The 25636-nt window shown below is 37.2% G+C and overlaps 3 protein-coding genes across 4 annotated transcripts in view; 1 reads left to right on the forward strand and 2 right to left on the reverse strand.

The window, feature by feature from the left end:
• The window catches only part of LOC124172942 (zinc finger protein OZF-like), a 71213-nt gene that overhangs the window by 25274 nt on the left and 20303 nt on the right, over positions 1 to 25636 (reverse strand). The gene's annotated exons all lie outside the window — the stretch shown is intronic.
• Positions 690 to 20861, reverse strand: LOC124172939 (zinc finger protein OZF-like). Of its 2 annotated transcripts, none has more exons than XM_046552464.1 (3): positions 20737 to 20861; positions 10203 to 10310; positions 690 to 4218 (listed from the first exon to the last, which is right to left on the reverse strand). In XM_046552464.1, exon 3 carries the CDS (start codon positions 4173 to 4175, stop codon positions 2523 to 2525), a length of 1653 nt encoding a protein of 550 aa, XP_046408420.1. In that variant the 5' UTR covers positions 4176 to 4218; positions 10203 to 10310; positions 20737 to 20861; the 3' UTR covers positions 690 to 2522. The 2 variants fall into 2 exon arrangements, with proteins under 2 accessions (XP_046408420.1, XP_046408421.1); XM_046552465.1 differs by lacking the exon at positions 20737 to 20861 and adding an exon at positions 19410 to 19469.
• Positions 14280 to 14663, forward strand: LOC124172973 (secreted RxLR effector protein 161-like). The gene has a single exon (XM_046552503.1). It carries the CDS (start codon positions 14280 to 14282, stop codon positions 14661 to 14663), a length of 384 nt encoding a protein of 127 aa, XP_046408459.1.

Below are 25636 nucleotides of genomic sequence, written 5' to 3' on the forward strand. Positions count from 1 at the left end.
CAAGTTACCTTGATAAAAAAGTGATGCCTTTGTGCAAATTCAATTTGTTTACATTAGTTTATAGTGAAGGGATAGCCAAAAAGGAAGAGCAATGCAATTAGTTGAAAAAGTTTAGTGATTATTGCCTAGTAGTAGTAAGAATGTGCAATACCACATGGACACAGGGCTAGTTAAAAAGTGAACATGGAGAGTTGTTGGATTGAATAATAACATGCAAATTAATGAGTCAAGCAGATGGATTTGAGCAATTACTGAAAGAGAGGTGGAAAAAATGATATCATCTGTGGAAAGAAATGAGTGATAGTGTTGCAATAAATATATTTTTTATGCTCTAGAGTAAGGTAAAAGCGATGATTTCGACCCACTCGAATGTTCGACTATGTATAAAATAACCTTCTATCCAGCAAATCATGAATTCAAAAGGAAATGAGGAAAGGTCGCACTAGAAGGAATTGGGAATTCAATGGCATTATCCAAAGGTATGGCTAAAAAATTGTTTGGTGGCATTATCCAAATTTTGGCTTCTTTTTAAAGGAAGCGGTCAGTCCCATACAAAGTTTTGTGAAAAGCAGGCAAACACAAAGATTCTCCAATACAGTGGGACAAAAAACTAGGAATCAACAGTTAATGGAAAATAATTTTAATGATGAAGCGAAAATATACAGGAAGAGGGCCATGTTATGGAAACATACAGTGGTGTTTGGTCCACCGCATTTTTGCTTCTGATATCCCATCCTGAATACACATCAATTGTGTTTGGTATAAGTAAATATTATTTGTGCATTGAATTTAAAGATTTAAATGTGATGGAATAGTAGACAGATCAAATCTTTTTCTTAAAATTTTACTTCCTAACATACTTCACTTCAGCCATTCATAATTGGGATTTTTAAGTCCTAAAATAAGTTTTGGCATTTCCAAAGCAGAGGGGAAAAGGTATGAGCCAGCAGCCAATCACAGCAATTTGGTATGGCAAATGAAATACAAAAAATATTCTCTGAAAAACTGTGGTAATCATGAAAAAAGGTTAGCTTATGGGCTGAGTAAGTTTGGCATTAATTTCCACAGTAGGTAAATGAGAAGGCTAAAAGTTAAAAATCATTACTTAATCACATGTATTGCTTTTAAGTTTTTTATTTTAGTAAGAAAGACGTTTTTGTACAAGAATGAACAATGCCTGTGTTTCCAAGCTTACCTGGCATATTGACATATTATTTCTTATTTCACAATCCAACTTTGGCAACTAATACTATTTTTAAGTTGATCAGTAAAAAAAAACTCCGTAGGAGCCATACCATTTCCACTTATACAAACTGGAAGTTAGGTTAAAATCAAGAGTAAACAATTTTCTAATACAAGAGTGATCTATGGAATAGAAAACAACAAGAGTTCTTGAAAATTCTTTGGAAAATAAAGTTCCCTATATTTTCAGTGGATTCACTTTTACGTACTGACATTGCCTGGCAATTTTTTGTATACAGAAGCAGTTTGCTTTCATTTGATTAACAAGGGTAGCTGCATCATTAGGGCAGGGCACAATTTATCCAAAAACAGTACAATCACAAAGCTACTGAGAAGCATATAGTAGCAGCAACAATAAACCATATCCATAAGTCAAGTGGCTGAGGTTTAACACTTTCCTTTTCAACCATACTTTATCAACTTATTGACCTATCAACAGAAAAGCATTCTTGAAATTCAGTTCGTAGATTTAAAATGATAGGCTTAGGCTTATTAGATTGACTTCATTTAAATTACTACGGTGAGGCAAAAGGAAAATTTTTGCTGTAAGAAAAAAAATGTGACAGCAGTGTGGCAATAACTTGCAATAGAAAATGACAAATTTTACCACTAAAACATTGATAGAGCAAACATATTTGAAAATCAGATTCATAAAATATCTATCAATACAACACCTATTCATTACAGTGGTATGACAACAATTTACAATAGAAAAGGACAATATTCAACCTAAGAATTTTTGGTATAGTTAAAATAATTCAATATTAAAATTCAGCCACACATCTTTTAATGCAAAATATCTAATAACTGCTGTCACATTATTTTCAGGCTATGAACACAATTTCACCGATTTCAACATGGCAAATTCCTTGTGTTCATTATTAAATCATATTGAGGAATAAGAAAGATATGACTATGGAGGAAAAACCTTTTAGCAGTCAACTTTTAGGGAAAGCTACAAGCAAACTGCCTTCATTCAGTGTAGCCTGGCACCCTTAGCTGCTGATCTCTGTCAAACTGAACATCAGAAATCCACAACTTCTTCATGCATTCCCCAATATGTGTCACCATTCCTACTGTGTATTTCCTAATGATTATTAAACGCTATTTGCATTAGATAGAATTAATAATGGGGCTCCTCAATAAATATTTGCTACAGGTAAATTGAGAAAAATCATAAAATCTATATGACATTTTTGCTGCGGGTATGCATGAAACGTGTGTACAAGTAGGGAATATGAGTAATCCCTTCATATCAGTGGCTGGAAGAATAATGTCCCTCACATGTGCGTACGGAAATGACTCACGAGGTGACTCTTTTGAGAGAAAGATTTCCCACAATCGCTGCATGAATAGGGCTTCTCCCCTGTATGTGTACGTAAGTGACAGTCGAGGGTGGACTTTTGAGAAAAGGACTTGCTGCAGACACTGCAGGAATACGGTCTGTCTCCTGTGTGTATACGTGTGTGTGCACTTAGGTTGCTACTGCTAGAGAAAGATTTGCAGCAAAAGCTACAGGAATAAGGTTTATCACCTGTGTGAACATGCATGTGTTTGCTCAGGGTACAACTATGGGTGAAGGACTTCCTGCAGATACTACAGGAATACGGTTTATCTGCTGTGTGTATGCGCATGTGCACGGTAAGGTTATTACTATGACTGAATGATTTACAGCATATTGTGCATGAATAAGGCCTCTCTCCTGTATGTGTACGCATATGCTTGTTGAGGTTGCCACTCAGAGAGAATGACTTATTGCATACACTACAGGAATAAGGTTTATCACCTGTGTGTATGCGCATGTGGTGGGTAAGGTTACCACTTTCAGTGAAGGACTTCCTGCAGATACTACAGGAATAAGGTTTATCTGCTGTGTGTATGCGCATGTGCACGGTAAGGTTATCACTACGACTGAATGATTTACAGCATATTGTACATGAATAAGGCCTATCTCCTGTGTGGCTATGCATATGGGTGTTGAGGGAGCATCTCTGAGAGAAAGACTTATTGCAGACACCACAGGAATAAGGTTTATCACCTGTGTGTATGCGCATGTGCAAGGTAAGGAGATAATTACGACTGAATGGTTTACAGCATATTTTACATGAATAAGGCCTCTCTCCTGTGTGGGTAAGCATATGGGTGCGGAGGGTGCTACTCCGAGAGAATGACTTATTGCATAAACTACATGAATAAGGCTTTTCCCCTGAGTGTATTCGCATGTGATTGTTGAGAGTAGAACTAAGAGTGAAACACTTATTACACACACTACATGAATAAGGCATCTCTCTTGCACTTGAACACTTTCCCTTTCTGATGTCTCTAGTACAAGAGGAGGAATTTGAGGAGACACTTTCTACACATGGGTCAGCTCCTTCAGCAAATTTTCTCCCTTTTCTACCCTTTCCTTTCCCAAGTGTTCCCTCAGGTATTTCCTTAAGACGCCCACTTCCTTTTTGCCTCAGCCCTTGTCTTTTACTATTTGCACCTTTTATATCTAGCACATCGGATGACTTTGCAGAAAAGTCTTGCAAATCGCTGTCACCAAAATGAGTTTCCAGGTGTTTCATGAGCTCACTTTTGGTGCTGAATCTATCTGTGCAGTGGTAGCATTTATATAAAGTCTTGCTTGATTCTTTGTTTTTTACAGCATTTTTTGTCTCACAATCACTATACTCATCTTTGTCCCCCACGACTGCCTCTGTGCAACTCCTCTTTTTACTGAGCCTGATCATCCTGAGGGTATTAGGGACATTTGGTGTATCGCAAACACTTCCACCCCTCGCAAATGACCTTGTGAATCTCACTCCACTGATATTGGATACTTGTTTGTCCATCGTCAGGATTTGAGCAAGATTTTCACTTATCAGCCTAAAGAGCACCACAGATATCAAGTCTGATTTCCACTGAGGCTGATGAAGGAATACAGTCATCCATTAGCTGTATCCCTAAACTTCTTCCCACCAGCTAGGGGCCCTAGAAAACAATTTTCATAGTTTAATCACAAAAGAAAGTTATGCTGGTCTAATTTATGAAAGCCTTTAGGTTTGATAACCAAAGCCATTTGATAGAAAGCAATATACAGGCATCCCCCAAGTTAAGCAAGAGATGTGTTCTGGCAGACTCTGCGTAAGTCGAAATTTACGTAAATCGAACATTCTGCGTTAGTGCTTAAGATATTTCGATTGGTGGGGTGTATTCTCAGCAGAGAAATTCTCGGTGAAGTTTCATTAAATTCACTGCGATGTTCATGAACATATTGAGCGTATTGTTATCTTCATAGATACAAAATCAATAAACATTAATACATATCGAGAGTTGCTTCTCAAGCATTGCTAATCGAAATCCCTAACATTATTCCCCAAATTGACCGATGGCGTGGATTCGAGAAAGTATGGTTTCTCAACGCTAAATTACTAAACTGCATTCTTAAATTGATTTATTACGTTAACTGCGATCTAAGTTTAATCATTATATATTCTGCATTTATATATTACGTTGATTGATGAATCTGTAACGTTGGCCCTTTAAAATATACCAAAACCTGTGAAGATACCGTGACTTGGCGACTGGGGGCCGCCAATAATTATGCCTCTCATCACCCGGGGGAGAGGGCAGCAGCTCTTCTTCACATGTGCGAAGGTGGAGACCATACTGGTCGGTACAGCGGCACACATTCCACTACGGGCGTGGTAACATTTACTTTAACGGCTGTAGTACTGCGATGTGGAAGGCAAGGGGAAACCACCACATTATCATCCCGAGGAGTCGCAGCTACTCCACTCAATTTATATAATGACATGATGGAATTCTCTCTGGTAAAATATTCCGGAGGTAAACTAGTCCCCCATTTGAATCTCCGGGCGGGGACTACTCGAGAGGGTACATCGGTCAAACGAGATAGAATGTTACGGATAGGAACATGGAACGTCAGATCACTTCGTACCTGCGGCAAGCTAGAGAACTTGAAGGTGGAGATGCGAAGAATGAACCTCGATGTATTAGGCATCAGCGAAATGAAGTGGCCCCAGGAAGGAGACTTTTGGAGTGGAAGCTACAGAATGATACACACGGGATCGCTAAATGGTAATGCTGGAGTAGGCATAATGCTTAGAAAGAGCGCCGGGATGCGTGTTAAAAGCTACCTGCAGTTTAATGAAAGGATATTAATGGTGAAGATAGATATTAAACCCGTAGCTACTGTAGTGGTACAGGTTTACATGCCTACGTCAGATTATGAAGACGAAGAAGTAGAAGATGTCTACCAAGATATAGCGGAAGTTATCAAGCAGGTAAGAGGGGAAGAAAATCTTATTATTTTAGGGGACTGGAACACTGTCGTCGGCGAAGGTCAAGACGGAATAATAACTGGGAAATATGGGTTGGGTAACCGAAATGAAAGAGGAGAAAGGCTACTTGAATTCTGCACGGAGCACAGGCTAGTGGTTGCCAACACTTTATTCAAAAATCCCCTGCGAAGAAGATACACGTGGAAGATGCCAGGAGACCGCAGAAGATTCCAAATCGACTACATTTTAGTGAAACAAAGATTCAGGAACCAGGTGAAGGACTGCAAAAGCTATCCAGGGGCAGATATTGATAGCGACCATAACCTAGTTATGATGAAATGCCACCTTAAATTTAAAAAGTTGAAGAAAGCCGTGAAAAACATATGGAAGGTTGAAAAATTGAGGGAGGTTCAGCATCAACTGGCTTTTAAAGAGGCTGTAGAAAATAAAATAGGGGAGGATACGACCAACAAACCAATGGAAGAGAGTTGGAAAACTATTAGAAGTGGTCTGCAGGCGGCAGCTGAGGAAGTTCTTGGTAAAAGAAAAGTCGTTTTGAAAAAACCATGGTTCACGCAGGAAGTATTAGATCTCATTGAAGAAAGAAGAAAATACAAGGCTGCGAAAACAGAGGAAGGACAGAATCGTTACAAGAGGATAAGGAACGAAATATTTCGTAAAGCGCGGAAGGATAGAGAAACGTGGATGAAAAGCATTTGCGAAGACGTGCAAAACAATCTTCAGCATGGAAAAGTAGAGGCCGCTTATAGGATAGTGAGGAACCACTTTAAGGAAAGGGGCGTAAGATGTAATACCCTTAGGGACAAAAACGGAGAACTATTGATTGAAAACGAAGAAAAAGGGAAGAGATGGAAGGAATATCTGGAAGATTTGTACAAAGGAAGTCGCCTCAGAACGAATGCTATCGAAAACGAGAGGGAAGTGGATGCCGATGACATGGGAGCCCCAATTTTAAGATCGGAATTTGATGCGGCTGTAAGAGACCTCAGGATAAATAAAGCGTCTGGCATTGATGACATTCCTGCAGAATTAATCAAAAATTCAGGAGAGAAGACGTTGAACCAGCTATACAAAATCATTAGTGAAATGTATACGACAGGTGAGATACCAAAGGATTTCGAGAGGAACATTATAATCCCTATTCCTAAGAAGAAACGAGCGGAGAAGTGCGAAGATTTTAGGACCATAAGCCTTACTACACATGCATCAAAGATACTGACAAGGATCATCTATAGAAGAATAGAACGAAAAGCAGAAGAGTATGTGGATGAGGACCAATTTGGATTCAGAAAAAACAAAGGCACAAGGGAAGCAATATTGGCCCTAAGACTGCTCATAGAGAAGAGAATGGAAAAGAACAAGCCAACATTCGTTGCGTTTGTGGACTTAGAGAAAGCATTTGATAACGTGGATTGGAGCACAATGCTTGGAATCCTAAAGGAAATTGGGGTTCTTTATAATGACAGAAGAATCATCCACAGTTTATACAAAAACCAAGTAGCCGTGATAAAATCAGGGCCCAGCTGTGAAGAAGCAAGAATTAAGAAAGGAGTGCGACAAGGCTGTACATTGTCACCCGTAATTTTCAACGTTTACATTGAAAAAGCCATTAATGAAATCAAAGAAAAGGCATTGGGAGTGAATATCCATGGAGAAAAAATAAGCATGCTAAGATTTGCCGATGACATAGCCGTTATAGCAGAAACAGAGAAGGATTTGAAAAATATTCTGGTTAATATGGGTAGGGTAATGAGTAGATATCAACTGAAAATAAGCACGAAGAAAACCAAGATCTTAGTATGCAGCAGAAGAGAAGAAGTCAAGACAAACATTAAAATAGGGAGGCAAAAACTGATAGAAGTGGATGAATTCTGTTATTTGGGAAGCAAGATAACTAGTGATGGGAGAAGCAAGAAAGAAATTATCAGCAGAATAGCCCAGGCGAAGAGAGCATTCCACCAAAAGAGAGACCTGCTTACAGCGGGAAACTTAAATATGGATGTAAAGAAACAATTTATAAGAACCTACATCTGGAGTATGCTCCTATTAGGACGTGAGGCATGGACAATGACCGCAGCGGAGAAAGCAAGGCTAGAGGCCTTTGAAATGTGGTGCTACAGAAGAATGATGAAAATCAAATGGATCGACCGAGTTAGTAACGAGGAAGTCCTAAGAAGGGTAGGAGAGAAGAGAAGCCTCATGAAAACCTTAATAAGAGGACGGAACAACCTTATAGGCCACATCTTGAGACATGATGGCCTGATGAACACAATCGTCGAAGGACAGGTGGAAGGCAAGAATGGAAAAGGAAGACCTCGAGCAAAATATATGGAACAAGTAAAGAGAGATGTGAAAGAGAAGAAATACGTAGGAGTGAAAAGATTAGCTGATAGGAGAACTGAGTGGAGAGCTGCGTCAAACCAATCCTAGGATTGTTGACCAGTGATGATGATGATGATGATGATGAATCTGGTTGTTTCACTGTCAGAGTTTATACAGGTAGGAGGGGTGTCGAGAATTACGAGCCAGTAACACACAAAAAATACCAATTATCACTATATTCTTAAATAAATCACATGCACATACACTCAATATTTAATGCACCCAAACATACTTTCATTCTCTCATATCTCAATAAAATGACGTGAAAATATCATTGTTTGAATATTTACTTCACTATAAACATCGAAGGGTATTTCTCATGCACGAAGCTAAATAAAAGTGAGCTTTTATTCAGCCAACTCCGTCATTAACTTGCAACAAAGTTAGAGGGGAAAAGCTTTCAATAACGCTGTATTCATTTGCATCGGCATGCAATATGAGATAACGATAATTTGCAGCTTAAATTCTTTGCAAAATACAACACAGTAACCCAGTCACCAGAAACATGTAAACAAGTATGCAATTATTATCGCATCAACTTTTTCTTCACTTTTTTGCAGCGTTCATTGCAAAACTCAAAATTTCAACGCATCTACGTGTGTACTAAACAATTCTTTTCCACAATAAAGAATTCTGCTCGGACTTCATTTTCTTTTAATTCCACAGACGGAAATGTCCAAACTTAAGGATACAATTTTTAAACAGATGAAAGTGGGAGTTAGGGTGTATATGCTGTGTAACAAACTGTATCATACAGGAGTGAGCGCAGCCACTTCCATCGGTAAAGCTGCAAATTTTCACGTTGATTGGTTACTTGGGATTTATAAGTGATTTTTCTACAGAAATTAATGAAACTTCCTTCGAGGAATGATAAAAATTTGTCACCTTGTTTTCTTAAGCAAGTAAAAAATTGATAACTATTCAATATTTTTCCTGCAATTGGGTAAACAAAAATCTACTTCATCTTGCTCACATTGGAAAATTAATGTAATCACTTGAAATATAGTTTCCACTTACGTAAGTACAGATTTACGTAAGTCGAGACATACTTAACTCGGGAGATGCCTGTACCTGCTTCAAAGAACCAAGATGGGCCACTCTGTTTATTATATGATGATAAGAATGTGAGTTTAATGGCTAGCTAATATCTTGAACAATTACAAAAGACCTGTATTAAGTTAGGTAAATAGTATTAGAAAACAGATCAGCAACAGGAATGGGTAAATGGTGTAAGCACATAGAAAATAGTGGCATTGGAAGGAAAGGAAAACACACTATCATCCTTCCAAGAAGCTAAGATCTAGAGAGGATATAATGAGGGAGTCAAGGGACGAATATTTAATCTAGCAATTGTCAATAATGCTTCTTTCCCGGGAAAGCAAAGCAATCTGTGGAATCTATGAAGTTTGAGCTGCAATAATTCTTGTAAGATGTAGTCGAGCAAACACTCTTCTTATGCTGTACTACACATATTCATTATGGATTTGAAAGCATAGAAGATTAAAATAAACATTCACTTATCATTGCATAAGGTAACAATAAATTGATCACTTATAGACACTACAACAAAATAGATCATGCAGACATGTTCCGAAGTTCCTTCAGAGCCAATGCAGGGGAAGGCCAGTCATCTAGAGGAGCGCATTGTTTTGGAAGCTGTTACACAGTTTCTGGATTATAATCAAGTGAGCAGTATACCAGTCCTGTTGCAGAAATTTTGTATCCCACCCTCAAAAAATGGTCATTCTCTAGATACATAAGGGTCTCTCATCTGGGATTCTTTTGGTCAGTGGTGATCAGTGAGTCCTCCCATGAAGATGTATACTGGTTTATTCTGCACATGGTAGGACCACAGAATAGGGACATGGGAGTCATAATGGTCACTTGAAGAAAAAAAGCATGCAAACTGCTGTGGCCATGATTCTACCTGAGTTTTATAGATCGGAGGGAGGGATAACCATTTAGGCATAACTGACACCAGCCCCATGTGAATTGAAGAATATGGCCAGCGTCAAACTATTATTACAAATACACCTTCAGCTGTTTTCATTTACTGGCTGGCAGAGTCTCGTGAATAATAGGGTGCAGCGGTAAAAAGGCGATATAAATCTAGTTAAAGCGATCAGTATAGATTTACTATTTATAAATAATAATAGGTAAATAAAATTTAAATTAACATTGATCAATCCGGTAAATCCCATAAAATGGAAATAGGCGACACAAAAAAATCGGGTACAAACAAACATGGTAATAACATTTCAGGCATACCTCAGCCCTCAGATTCCACAATTAGAACGCACAGTTCTGATTCCGTGGGGTCCGTTTCCGTGGCACAAATATTCACATATTGCAGTTGGTAACAGCCAGGAATCCTTCCTATCAATGAGATAAAACAATATTATCAACAGTCACATAATCATAGTATGAAGAAAGGAAAATTATTACGAAAAATTATAAGATGGACATTACGTACAAGATTAAGCAAACACAGTCTGATATACAGTGTAGCAGTTTTCCACATGGAAACATGTCCACTTAGGAAGAAGGATAATGGAAGTCTGAAGGCATACAAGATATGGAAGTGGAGAAGAATTGGAAAGGTAACTGGATGGAGAGAATGAACAAAGTGCTGTCACGGTGGGTGACAAATGGCATCTTCTACATGAGATATGGAGGAGACAGAAGATATGGATGGAGTGAGTACATATTGAGCCGGGAGAAGATGTTGAAAACGGTTTTAGAGGGCAAAATGCTGGGCAAACGAGGAAGAACAAGGAAGAGTATAAGATTTTTTCTTTCTTTCCCAAATTGATGAGAGGACAGCCATAGGATAGGGGCGACTCCCAGAACACTCCATGGTAACATGCCTTATCAGTAAAATGTTGAAGTTATTATGTTACAATCAAGTCGAATGTAAATTTATTGCTTGATGCAGAGATGGCGCTGCGACGTCAATTTTGTAGTTATGTACGTTACTAAGAGAGTCAACAAACAGAGAGAACCTAAAAAAGAGAAAGACTAGTATCTGCAGTTAAAACAGAGTTATTGTAATGTTCCTCTGATAAATTAATGTGCTCAAGAATATATAAAATTCAATAGGCTATGGACGCAGCACGCCCATCTCACGCTAGTTGTTTTTAAATACGTACGGAGTTGCAAGCAAGATTGTGATAATTACGTCGAGTCAAAGTTTGCTGTGAAGTCTCGTTAATTCAGCGTTCTTTACGAATGGATTTGGCGAAGCACATCAAACCCCTGGCTGGAGAGGCGGACTGGCCAATTTGGAAGGGGAAATTGCGGGACTTGATAGATTACCACGAAGGAGCCCTAGATGCCATTGATGGAAAATTGGCGAAACCCGAGCCTCTGTCGCCTTATGCTACGGAAGATGAAATCAAAGAGCACAAGAAGGTCAAAGATTTATTCCGTATGGCAAATAGTTACTCAAAGTCAATCATTTCAAGTTCAGTGACTGACGTAATTTATGAAAAAATCATGGACAAGGAAACAGCGCAAGAGGCGTTGGAGGTATGAAAGTCAAATTTTGAGGCATCATCCAAAGACCAGCTGTTCAAAATATGTACCGAGTTTTTTGTGTATAGCTGGATTAATGGAGAGGATGTTTCGACTCATACCACGAGATTAAAAAATTTGTGGTTCGAGCTAAATACTGGCTTGAAAGCCTAAAATGAAAATGCGCTGCCAGACCTAATGTTAGTTAGTAATGTCTTGCAAATTTGACCGGGTTAATACGAGAATTTCAGATCCAGCTGGATGTTATTGTCGAAATCTGAAGAAAAGACTTTTGAAGAGCTGATCACCCAGTTGTGTATGTACGAGCGAAATTTTAGGAAGAGCGCTAGCACAGCGACGAAGTGTTTGCAACAGAGATGCATTCAACAGATTGGTGGATTGACAACGGAGCAACAAAACACATAACAAATTCTTTTGCGTATTTCAGTGAATTTAAGGAGTTCAAGATTCCTAATTCAGTTAAAGCAGCGGGCAAAGAGAACCTTCAGGCTGTTGGGAAAGGGACTTTAAAGATTTTGTCCAAAGTGGAGGGCAAAGTTTTGCAATTGGAGCAACGAGATGTTTGGTACGTTCCTGAAACTTCGAAAAACTTATTTTCTGCTCTTTCAGCTCATGACAGAAATAAGAACAGTAGTTTTGGTCATTGGCAACAAGGTGTCGGTTTCAAGTGAACAACCAAATCGGTCTTTGTGGATCAAGAAAAGTCGGAGGAACTCTCTTCAAAGCAGAGATAACTGCGATTCTTCCAGAGAGTGAAGGCGTAAATGTTGCTGTAGCTGATGGTTCGGTACTGCAATTGTATCACGAAAGATGGGGACAGAAAGATAAGCGACATGTGAGAGAGATGCTGAAGAAAGAGTTGGGTATCACTGAGAAGATGATGAAAGAATGTTGTGAGCCCTGCATTTTCGGCAAGTCACATGATCTCCCGTTTGGCACTCGGAGAAAGCAACAAGACCTGGAAAACTTTTTTCTTCTGATGTTGTATGCCCATTTTGCGAATCTTGTAGTAAAAATCGATTTCTAGTTGTGTTCAAGGATAGGTACACAAAGTTTCGTTATGGCTTCGTAATTAAACAAAAGTCAGGTGTTAAATAGTGTTAAATCAGGTCTGAGCACATGCAAAGACACTTGGGCATAACATTAAAGAGCTACTCAGTGACAATGGAGGAGACTTTGATTGTGAAGAGATTAAGCACATTCTAGCAGAGTGTGGAATCACACGGAGACTGACGGCGCAATACTCACCTCAGCACAATGGCGGCAGTGAGCGTGAGAATAGAACAATCGTCGAGACGACAAGGACCTTTAAGCACTCAAACAGTGAAGTTGAATATCCTGATGCAATATGGGCAGAGCTAGTGACAACAGCCATTTACATTCTTAACAGAACAGGAAAATCGTCAGAAGATGAAGTTAGTCCATATGAATTGTGGATGGGAAAGAAACCAAGAATAATTATCCGCGTATCATTGGATCTTCCTGCTATGTTCACATTCCATCCAAAAAGAGGGGAAAGATGGATAAGAAGGCAGTGAAAGGATTCCTAGTAGGATACGATGGAGATGAGCGATACAGAGTTTACGTTCCAACTAACCACAGAGTTATCCTGTCCAGAGATGTACAATTCCAAGAGATAATTAAAGAATGTAAGGACGAAGTCAAGCTACCATTTAATGATATCAGGCCTGGAGACGAATTAGAGGAAAAGAAGCAAGAAGAGCCACAGATCGGCATTGAGAAAGAATCATATATGAGTGATGTAGAATCACTTGGTGAAGGTGAATCAAATACAGATAAGGAAGAAAACTACGAAGAGGTATCTGAAAGCATTTCGAGAAATAGATCAACCTTGAAGAAAGCAAAACATCTTGAAGACTACGCCATGAGAGCGGAGGAGTTCTTCAACCAAGTGATGGAGGATCCTGAGACCTTTGAAGATGCACTGAGAAGGGAGGATTCAGTCCAGTGGAAGAAAGCCATGGATCCCGAAATTGCCTCATTGAAAGAGATTCAAACCTGGATTTTGACAGAGCTTTCACCAGGTGCAAAGGCAATTCCATTTAATGGGTATTTCGACTCAAGAAAAATCCAGACGGCAGCATTGACAAGTACAAGGGGAGGTTGGTTGTTAAGGGATTCAGTCAACGTTATGACATCGATTATAGGAAAACTTTCAGTCTGGTAGCAAAGATGGGAACTATATGCTCAATGCTAAGCATTGCAGCAAGTAAGAGGATGCACCTGACACAATTTGACGTGTTGACAGCATTCCTTTACGTAGAACATGAAGAAACCATTTTCATGAAACAGCCTCAAGGATATGAAGATGAAACAAGCAAGGGTCATCTGATGAAGAGAAGTCTTTAAGGACTTAAGCAAGCACCCAGATGCTGGAATAAGCGACTTGGATCATTCCTGCATCAACATGGGTTTAAGGCCAGCGATGCCGATCCATGTTTATACATTCGAGAGAGGAATGGTAAGAAGATCATACTAGTGATCTATGTAGATGATGGTTTGATGGCAGCAACAAATATACAAGAGATGGAAGATTTTATTAAAGAATTGAAGAAATAGTTCAAAATTATTTCAAAGCAAGCAAGCTATTTTCTGGGCCTTGAAATTCAACAAGAAGAGAGGTTCATTGAGATAAGTCAAAGAACAAATGCAAAGAAAATTTTAGAGTGCTTCAATTTCTCAGAATATCGGCCATTATCAACCCCAATGCTGAAAGGTGCAGAACTTTCCACATCAGGGAAAGATGACAAGGCACCAAGGTTTCCCTACAGCCAGGCCATTTGAGCTCTGATGTATTTTATGCTTGGCACAAGACCAGACTTGGCTTATAGTGTCAGATTCCTTTCGAGGACACTCGAAAATCCAACTCAAGCAGATGTGGCAAGAGTCAAGAGAGTTTTCAGATACATAGCTGGGACATTGGATCAGGGGATAGTATATCGAAGCAATGTAAATGAGGGTTTCCTGGATGTCTACAGTGATGCAGATTTTGGAGGATGCATTTCAACGGGTCGTTCAACCTCTGGAGTCATCGTTAGGTATGCAGGAGGAGCGATTTCATGGATGAGCCAACGACAAGCTGTTGTAGCAACTTCAACAACGGAAGCAGAGATCATTGCAGAAATGAAGGAGCCAAAGAGGCAATTTGGCTTATTAGACTGTTCAGAGGAATAATACAACTTAAAAAAGTTCCAGTCATTCAAGTTGACAACTCAGCAGCGGTGAGACTGGCTAAAAACCCCGAGTTTCATCGCAGGACAAAATATATTTCCATTAAGCACTTTTTCATCAGAGAGATAGTGACGACAGCCAAGCTTGAAGTTCAACAGATCTCCACAGAACATCAAGTGGCTGATATCATGACGAAGCCGTTGCCAATGAAACGTCTGAAGATCTTGTCTGTGAAAACAGGGCTGATGTTAGGTAGAAAGGACAATGAGCAATTACTTTGTGCATTTGTTAGTTGATACAGTAATTGTATGTTTTTCAGTATTTCTTCATGTCGTTAAATTCAACATTAATTAACAAGTGTTGAAGTTATTATGTTAAAATCAAGTTGAATGTAAGTTTAGAGATGGCGCTGCGACGTCGATTTTGTAGTTATGTACGTTACTAAGAGAGTCAACAAACAGAGATAACCTATAAAAAGGAGTCTAGTATCTACAGTTAAAACAGATTTATTGTAACATATCTCTAATGAATTAATGTGCTCCAGAAAATATAAAATTCAATATAAAATACTTAAGTAATAACCACCTAAGTATACATATGCAATTAGAACAAATCTTATGAAATCATGATTATATCATCAAGAAATGAGACTTAATAATTATAACAACACACATGTTTATAATTCCATACTTTGACCATCAGCCCACAAAATATTTACCAAAAATGTTAATAGACCAAAAATTTCATTTTCTATAAGTAGTACCATGATAGAAACAAGAGTTAAGCTTAAAAAAGACAATATTAAGTTCTGAGTGACAGAGAGTTTGATAAGAAAAAGAAGGTTTGGGAAATAGGCATGGCAGCGGGGATTTCCGATGGTGATTTCCAAAGATCAAACTTAGCTAAAATGGGTAAAAGTTATACTTTTGTATGCAGAACAAGCTCATAATTTTAAAAAATTTCAAATTAACAATAATTTAAAGTTGTAACAAATTCACCAAACTACTCCAGAGCAAATGGTCAGGTGGAAATAACTGTCCAAACACCTAAAAAAGTTAATTAAAAAAGATAAGAAGCTGATAAAGTTATACCAAGAGCATTGCTTAAGCATTGTAACACTCCAGTGGTTGGAACCAACTCAACCGTCCAATTATTAATCAATTAAAGGCTAACTACTTAACTACCAATCTCTAAACACCTATCAATCAAGTTAAGGTTAACGGCTTAAGTACTAATCTCTTAACACCTATTACCCCCAAACAACCCAAAAAAGAAAGGATATGAAAACTTATGTATTGCAAGTACAAAATATCTCAAAGTAGTACCATAATGGAAACCAACATGATGTATAGACAAAAAGACTCAATATTAAATAAAAAGTGAATGAGAAAGTGTATTTGTGTGACAAGATAAAGAAGGTTTGGGAAATGGGCATGACAGTGGGAATTTCTGATACACCAGGACCTTAAATTGAATTAGTTTGCATACACTAGGTGAGATGTGTACAAGTGAAGAGTTGTGCATTGGGATGGAGGGAGTTACTGATACTCCCATACCATACTCTCTTAACATATATACAATACAATGTAAAGGTTATACTCGTTTAATATATATACAATGCAATGTAAAGGTTAAGAACTAAATTACCAATCTCTGAACACCAGTTGGCCTTGGTAGCAGCAGCTTATGCCCTCCCAACCCAAACAAGAGGTCACCAGTTCAAGTCCCACCTCAGCAAGTTTCTCCTATCTAGAGCATGGTTGTTTGTGTACGTATAATTGCAAAATGCGTTGAAATCCCCGATATAAAATGGCCAATATGAACTGTATTTGGTGGTTTGGGATTTAATAAAAATAAAAAAATAAAAATAAATAAAATCATTACTTTACTTTAATATGAATACACTCAGAACAAACCACCACCTCTGAAAGCGTGAAGTTAACAACAGCTACTAATTTGTTGATGAGTTGGATGTAGGTGTCCCCTATGTGAGTGCTAACTCTCAGGTCAAAAAAGTAGAACAAGTCGTTCCGACAGCATTGTACTAATTTTACGTATGCCTCGACATACGTAAATCCGTACTTACGTAAGTGATAACCGTATTTCAGGTGATTACATTAATTTTCGAATGCGAGCACGATGAAGTAGATATTCACTCGTATACCCAATGGCAGAAAAAATATCGAATAGTTAACTAGTTTTTTACATGCTAAACAAAACAAAGTGACCCATTTTTATCATTCCTCGAAGGAATTTTCTTTAATTTCTGTAGAAAAATCACTCATAAATCCCAAGTAACCAATCGACGTGAAATTTTGCATTTCTAGCGATGGAAGTGGCTGCGCTCACTCCTGTATGATACAGCTTTTTACATAGCATACACACCCGACTTTCAAGTATTTAAAAATTTTATCCTTAAGTTTGAACATTACCGTCTGTGGAATTAAAAGAAAATGAAATTCGAGCTAAAATCTTTATTGCGGAAAAGAATTGGTTAGTACCCACGTAATTGCATTGAAATTTTGAGGTTTGGCAATGAACGCTGCCAAAATTGAAGAAACAGTTGACACACGATATTAATTGCGTATTTGTTTACATGTTTATGGCGACTGGGTTACTGTATTTATTTTGAAAAGATTTTATTAAGCTGCATTTTCTCGTTCTCTCATATTGTGTGCCAATGGAAATGAATTCTGCATTAATGAATGCTTTTCCCCACTAACTTTGTTAGAAGTTAATGACAGAGTTGGCTGAATAAAAGCTCACTTTTAATTAGCTTCGTGCATTAGAAATACTCTTTGATGTTACCAGCCAAGTAAATATTCCAATGATGATATTTTCACTTCATTTTATTGAGATATGAGGGAATGAAAGTATGTTTGCGTGCATGAAAGATTGAGAGCATGTGCTTGTGAATGTATCTAAGAATTTCTTGTGTTATTTGCTCGTAATCCTCAACACCCCTCCTACGTGTATAAACTGCAACAGTGAAACTACCAGATTCATCAATCAACATAATATATATAAGGCAGAAATATAATGACTAAAGGGAAGTAGACAATAATACTATGGGCCCTTAGATCGCAATTAACCAATTTAAGTATTCAGTTTCGTAATGTAGCGTTGAGATACTGTACTTTCCCAAATCAAAACGCGATTGGTCAATTCGAAGAATAATATTATGCATTTTGATTGAAAATGCTCAAGATACAACTCCCAGACTATACTTATCATCACCATGTAATATAAAGATTATCTTCCTGAGGGAAGAATATAGTGTGAATCACTATATTGTTACTGTAGTTAGTTGATGGTTACTGATTTGCTATAGTAATTTATTGTTAAACAACAATACAGAGCAGTATTGGTAATAAGGCAATGCCATAACAGGCACCTGGTGAGACCAATTAAAGAGGGCATTTATCAGCATAACCAATGAAAATTGATTAGCATAAAATAATTAGGCAGCTTCAAAACATTAGTCATGAACATCCCCCAACGACAACACTAAAATTAGCATTTAGAACAAATGAATACAATCACTTCATTGACAGAGGCAAAGAGAGAGAGAGTATATCGGAACTCAAAAGGTTATTCACAAGCACAAAATAATCAGGGAGCTTCAAAGGGATTGTCACGATAATCCCCCCAAATCTCAACATTAAAAGGAGCATTATGGACCAATAGAAATAAATAGTACATTATTTCCATAAAAGAGCGTCTATCAGCACTAGAAAAACATGGTCAGAAGCACAAAAAAATCAGAGGGCTTACAAAATGTCTTTAGAACACCACAGATTTCGGAACTTAGCATTATTGTTTATTGGAAATAGGTAGTACTTGATTGCCATTGAAGAGAGAGTCAAATCAGCATGACTAAAGCAAACTCATAGGCACAAAATGATCAGACAGTTTTTAAAGAATGTTAGGAGCATTCACCAATACTCAGCACTAGAAGAATCATTATAAACATATGGAAATAGGCAGTATATAATTGCATACAATAAGAGGGTTTGATTGCACTCCAAAAACATGTTCATAAGTACAAATTAATCAAGGAGCTTCAAAGGAAATACCATGAGCATCACTCAATGGAGAGCACTTACCAAAAAAAATTATCTACAAATGGAAATAAGCTCTTCATGGTGACCATTAAAGACAGCGACTATAGTATCCATGACAATTGAAAAGAATATTCACAAGCACAAAACCATTAGCCAATATCAATAATATTAACGTTCCCCAATGGTCACCAGTAAAAACTTTCTGAACACATGCAAATTGGAACTTTATCAACACTGAAAAAGAAAATTAAAAGAACATCACAATAAGAAATCTTCAAAGTATATGTAATGATAATCCCCCAAAACTCAGCGTTTAAAGAAGCTTTACAAGCAACTTGAAATAGGTGCTTCATAATGGCAATGAAAGAGAGCATTTATCAGCACTCGAAAAGGATTTTCAAGAGCAGAAAGTAATCAGGTAGCTTCAGAGCATATATGTCAAGAATTCCCCACTAATTTGCACTTAAGGAAGCATTATAAAGAAATGAAGCTATGCACTTTAAAATGACAGTCAAAGTTATCATTCATTTGAACTTTAAAAAATATTCACTGGCACAAATAAATTAGGGAGCCTGAAAGGAAAACTCAAGAGATTCTCGCAATACTCAGCACTTGTAAAGCATTGAGAAAAATGGAAATAGGCAATTAGTGAGATCGTCTATGAGCAATAGAAAAGCTAACTCACAAGCAAAACAATCAGGCAGTTCCAAGAAATTGTCATGAGCATTCACCAATGCCCAGCACTAAAAGAACCAGTAGGAACAAATGAAAAGAGATATATAATTCATGATAGCAATTACAAAGGGCGTTCATGAGCACTCATTTAACTTACCAGCATAGCACCTAATGAATGAAACATAGGATGAGTCAACCATTACCCTGAATTGTTTACGATAAACGAACTTATGCTTATATCGATTATGTGAACACTCATGTCATGTTATTTGATATCGAGTCAGCCTACATTATTAACCGAGACATCGAACAGAACCATGATGCGCTCCAACGAAATAATGTTGATACATTAGGCAGGACACATAAAACTTACATTTTCATTGGTGATGAGCACACTTTAGCATTACGAAATCCAAAACGCAGCGTCACTCACACATTCATCAAGTGAAAACCAAATTTTAGGAGCTATCAGATATAAACGTTCAAGACAGGGTCGCAAATTATTTTTTCTTATTAGACATCACATACCAGAACAGATATTTTGCTTTCACAATCCTCTACATTACAAACATAAAGTCAAATTTTAAAATGCAAGTGAATTGATACATTGATGTTCAATTGTAATTCCAACCGTTAGAGGTTTCTTGCCTTTACACTTATGATAATTTTATTTTATCGCTAATTTTCCCAAATATTATACATAGCCAATACCTACACATACTGAAATTTTAAACGATTACATTGTGAGAGTGAAAAGATTTCCGCGACACTGACTGAGAAGAATGAGAAACTGGAATCGTCACAAGAGGCACTTAATACAAATGGTATCCCGATCATTCATCGGGAGAAAAACACAAAAGATTCATGGTTGGTAGCATGCATTAAATACCAGCGAACGTTTAGAAAACATAATCAAAATAACTAGAGGACAACAGAGAAATGTATGTAGTACACTCAAACATGTAGACTAGCTATTAACACCAAGAAAATAATCTTTGAACAAGAGAAACTGGATACATGACGTTACTATGAGGTTTTTATGTGAAATTGAGCATTTTAAGAGACCCATCATCACAAAGGCACACTAGCAAATCGCCTATTACTCACCGTCAAAAATATGGATTATATACACGAATACGTATTCCGTGCTAGGGCATTAGAATTCAAGATTATGTTATTATTTCCTCAAATTATGACAGGCATTAATGAGCCAGAACTTATAACCACCAAGCAGCAACCAAAACCATAGCGAATAAGCGTGTCTTTTTATTAAGGCCAACATAAACATGTTAAAATAAATAGCATAACCACTATCTTGTTTACAAACAGAAACTAACCTCGAGTAATAGAATGTCCGGCATCAATATGAATCCAAAAGGAATGTTTAATTATGAGAACAATATCCCTAAAAAACACAGAAAACAGAGAATTATCACTCTCCAGGGTATACACGATGTCTCTGCATGCGCCCGCTCAGGAAACAATCGACAGTCGCTTGGCTCGACACTATCGACTCAAAAGTCGAGAAAGACATCAACAGAACGATATCAAAAATCGCGCGGCGGTAACTTTGGAATGGGTATACCTTGAAGCGTTGATTTCACATACGAGTCGTGATTTCTTCAGTCCAACAATTCAAGTACGTATTAGTTGTTTAAACGCACTAAAATTTAATCTTGATGTCATAAAACATGGTTTCGAAATGAATCATAAGCCAGACTGAACCCAGACGAACAAAAGATGCATCTTAAAATCATCCGTTTAAAAATTCAAGACTGTAGTTCTAAGCAACCCTCAAGGACTAGGGCCTAATATTTGACGCAGACTATATATTGTAATGAATTATGTGCCTTTTTCATACCCATAGTATGTAGTCACCCTAAGCTTAATTTAAAATATAAAAAAATCTTCAGGATGAATTGATCTCATTGAACAGATCTCATTTTCATGTAATTTACAAAGGAAACACGACCCTAAGTGATATATTAACAATATTAGTTGGTCGATACTATATATAAATTTACTTTTATAATTAACTCATTTCATAAAAACTGATAAATTTATTCAGTCTTGGTGATAAATTTCCTCATTTCCGAAACTGCTGTTCTTTCTACAATTATGCATTTCTAAACGGATATAACGCTTATTCATTTGAACTAGAGTTTGGTCAAAACAATAGGACCAAAAGATCCCACTAGGATGAAATTTTGACCGTGGGAGATGGTGCACATCAGTTGTATTCAAATTTATTACAAACTTTATGACGCAAATTTGATTGTGAGACAAAGGCTAAGCTACCTTTAAGATTAGGGCCTATGGAATATTTATTTTTACAACTCTTGGTTTTTCTCATACCCTAACTTACCCTCTGCTTCATTTCAGATCATTTAAGTTTCCAACACGATTTTAAAACATTATTTTTTTCCTTTATAAATGTTTGAATGGGCAGGCATACATTTTAGACTGACTTTAGACCTTATTTCTATGCAATTCACAAAGGAACACCCAATACTTTGTACTACCATATTCACTACATTTGTATTTAAATACATTACAAGTTCTTAATAAAAAGGTTTCTCCGCCAGCAAAAATGTTAAATCAAATATTAAGAGTGAGTAGTAGAAAAACATGTAGTAAGATTTTCCTTCTTCAGAAACATGCCAAACATTTATCTTACCAACCTTTCCCCACAAAGGATTAAGCAGACACCACTGCATTAAATCACCTCATATCCATAACTTTGTATCCTTGATGGAACAGAATTCTTACCTTGTTCAATCAAAAGCCATTTCCATGATTATTTCTCTTACACTTCACTGATCAGAACCATCTCAACACTAAGCAGTCCCTTAGCCATTCTTATGTCATTGTGTGTAATGATTTGTCCTAAGCCCTAAATCATTAAAAGATAATAATGTATTTAAACGCTACCTTTCAGGCAATTTGTCATTACATGCAATCAAATGGTTAGATGAATTGATTGAATTTCATATTCATTTATTCTTTTGCCTATCAGCTCTTTATAATAGGGTGGTCTCCTATTATTTTTTTATTGCCTATATCGGAAAATTATTACTCCTGGAATACGTATTTCACGCTTTTAGATTTTTAAATGACGATATCTATTTTTCGCGATAAAATGAAAAGTGAAAATTTTCAAGCACGCGAAAACGCGACGGGAAAGGAAATCTCTCCGTGTGACGTATTTCTGGTTCCCCCTCCCGCCTTGTGAGGTGACTTTGATCGAGGCTCTGAGCGCTGATAGGACACAGGATGCCAGAGGGTAACTGAGTACCTTGCTGTCTGGTAGCTCTTGGCTTAAAAAAGGTTTATTAATACCTTATCAAACAAAGAAAACTTTCTGACCATAGCCAGTTTTAATAGGTGATTATTAAGATGTGTTTCCCTGAGCTCTGCGCCTCATGCATGCATTGGTAATCTCAGACAATGTATAACTCCTATCTTCTCCTATAGAAACTAGGTCCCTGTGACGTCACGTGGAGTGGCATCGCATGGGCGCCAATCTGGCCCTTTTCAAATGAGGATAAAATTAGACCATCGCCATTCGTCTGAACCGGTATTTCTAAAACGAAATAACTTGTATAATATGAATACACTAATGGTGGGTAACGAATCGCAATCAATGCCTTCCGTTTTCTTTGATGAAGGAAACTACCCTATTGTGCATCTCTACATTTATCTTATTAATTATTTTCTGCATTGCACGAATATTTACGACAACATTATTTTTATACGTCTATAATTTGCTTGTTCAAACTACTGCAAAATAAAATCAGAGCAAATGTAAGGATGAGGTACTATATGCCACAATCACACGGCATTAACGTCCACGGTCACAGTACTAGGTGTCTACACTTCACATTTGACAACCACTTAAACATGTCATATTACCGAGCCCATGTAAATACTCCTTATGGACAGTAATTTTTCTTTATATCCGTAACACCATTCCAATCAGATATAAAATGTTGCCTTCCTTTCTGTAGCTTAAAACTCCAACATAAACCCATGATACTCACTCAATATAAACTGTATTAAATATTTCAACTTCAAAATAATGAAATCCACCAATAAGTTTCTCCAATACCATTTTGTCCTTGGTATGCAACCGCAAAGAAAGCCACGCCAACACAGACTCTTATTTCAGTTAATAGCAATGGATTCATGTTGCAGTCGAAACCACAACATGAATCCGTGATAATCACTGAAGATAAGCGGCATGAATTATTTCTCCCACGAAATAATGAAATCCACCAAAATATTCGACTAATACCATTTACATTTGTATGCAACCACAAAGGAAGTCATGCCAACATATAAACATGATTCAATTGAAAACAATTATCAATGCATGAGCAAAGAATTCAGCATAAAATACTTTTGTAAAATATCTCAGGTACAAAAATGACATTCACAAAAAAGTGCTACTTAGATAATTTTCTTTTGCATGCATCCATAGAGAATGACAGAGACGAGGGAGACCAATACTTCAGTTTAAAATTTTCATCAACAAATGATCAATGAAGACTGAGGAAATATATCATGATTCTAGCTTTGCTTATCTAAATAATTAATAGTGATAATCGGCTGACAGAGAAATGGCTTTTTAAAAAGGCCTTTTAAGCAAATGAAAGGTATTATGTACACGACAGATAAGCATTAAAGTAGTAAATTGTAAAGAGGAATTCTGCCACTATATTGTATGGTAATCGCTCCCACAGCAGAAAACACATTAGTAACCATGATACAAATGTGAACACTTACACCATTAATGTCACTTTTTTGGAAGTATTACAGCTGAAGGAGAATACTCTTCAAAATAACTTAACTAACTTCGGTTATTAAATTATACTATTCATAGCATTACTCGCAATCAATGGTCACAAATGGTAGATTGAAAAATAAAGTAGAGAAACAATTATTTTGAAGTGCTGAAATGAGATTAATGAATTTTGGAGGGGACGAGTGGTAGCGGTGCTGCTAGGAATTAAGGCTGAGGGGGAGAATTGAGTGCAACTAACACCGGGATGTTTGGGGGTATGGAATACCCACCAGGTTATGCGGTAAGCACGAGATTAATAAATTGTGGAATTTTAAAGAGAAATGGTTCAAAATGGTAGGTTTTAAAGTTTTCTGAGTAATATTTTTATTCCTCCTGGTACTATTGCATTAGTAATATCAATCTAATTAAGAACATAATTAAAACTTAAAAATTACTCTGGGGAGCTCTCAGGGGGTTTTATCTCCCAAAATCCCCCCCTTGCTGCGACACTGAATAGTGGCATGTTTTTGAGTTTCTTGCTTGCTAGAAGGACTCTGTTCTTATAGCCATATTTTAGTTAGGGTCGCAGTAGTAGTGGATGCCATGGATTTCCTAAATTTTGGGAAGGTTTACCTTGATTTTCTTGAGAGCTGAACGATTTTCTTGCGGTTTGTAATAGACTAGGATGCTAATGCAATTTTTTGAGATTTTTATTTTCTGCGCTTTGTATTTGATGTAGTTGTGTTCTAGCCGTCAAAAGCCAAACTGGTGATGACCACTTAAGGTGTGGTTTCAGCAATTGCTGTAGGCAGTATAGAGACTAAAAGAGGCTTCTCGTGAATTGATATCAGATGAATGTAATGGAAGCAGTACTGTTTCAAGCAATATTCAATGAGTGATGGCGTGAGTGTGAACAGTGAAAGATGATGCGTGGTAAGAATTCTGTATGTACCCTTTTATCTAACCCCTCAAGCCTGACTTTAAATGCCAGTGATCTCTCCATCAGCATGTGCAAAGTTACCTTGATAAAAAAGTGATGCCTTCGCGCTAATTCGATTTGTTCACGTTAGTTTATAGTGAAAAAATAGCCAAAAAGAGAGAGCAATGGAATTAGTGGAAAAAGTATAGTGATTATTGCCTAGCAGTAGTTAGAATGTGCAATACCACATTTTCACAGGGCTAGTTAAAAAGTGAACATTGAGAGTTGTTGGAATGAATAATAAAGTGCAAATTATCGAGCAAAACAGATGGATTTGAGCAATTACTGAGAGAGAGGTGGAAAAAAATGATATCATCTGTGGAAATAAATGAGTGATAGTGTTGCAATAATTATATTTTTTATGCTCTAGAGTAAGGTAAAAGCGATGATTTCTACCCACTCGAATGTTCAACTATGCATAAAATATTCTTCTATCCAGCAATTCATGAATTCAAAAGGTAACGAGGAAAGGTCG

Source organism: Ischnura elegans, assembly GCF_921293095.1.
Source record: "Ischnura elegans chromosome 13 unlocalized genomic scaffold, ioIscEleg1.1 SUPER_13_unloc_3, whole genome shotgun sequence".
Classification (NCBI taxonomy): Eukaryota; Metazoa; Arthropoda; class Insecta; order Odonata; family Coenagrionidae; genus Ischnura; species Ischnura elegans.

What these genes read in the sequence shown, in the direction of transcription:
- LOC124172939 (XM_046552464.1), bottom strand. Translation starts at nt 4,175, where the DNA reads ATGACTGTATTCCTTCATCAGCCTCAGTGGAAATCAGACTTGATATCT.
- LOC124172973 (XM_046552503.1), top strand. Translation starts at nt 14,280, where the DNA reads ATGTATTTTATGCTTGGCACAAGACCAGACTTGGCTTATAGTGTCAGA.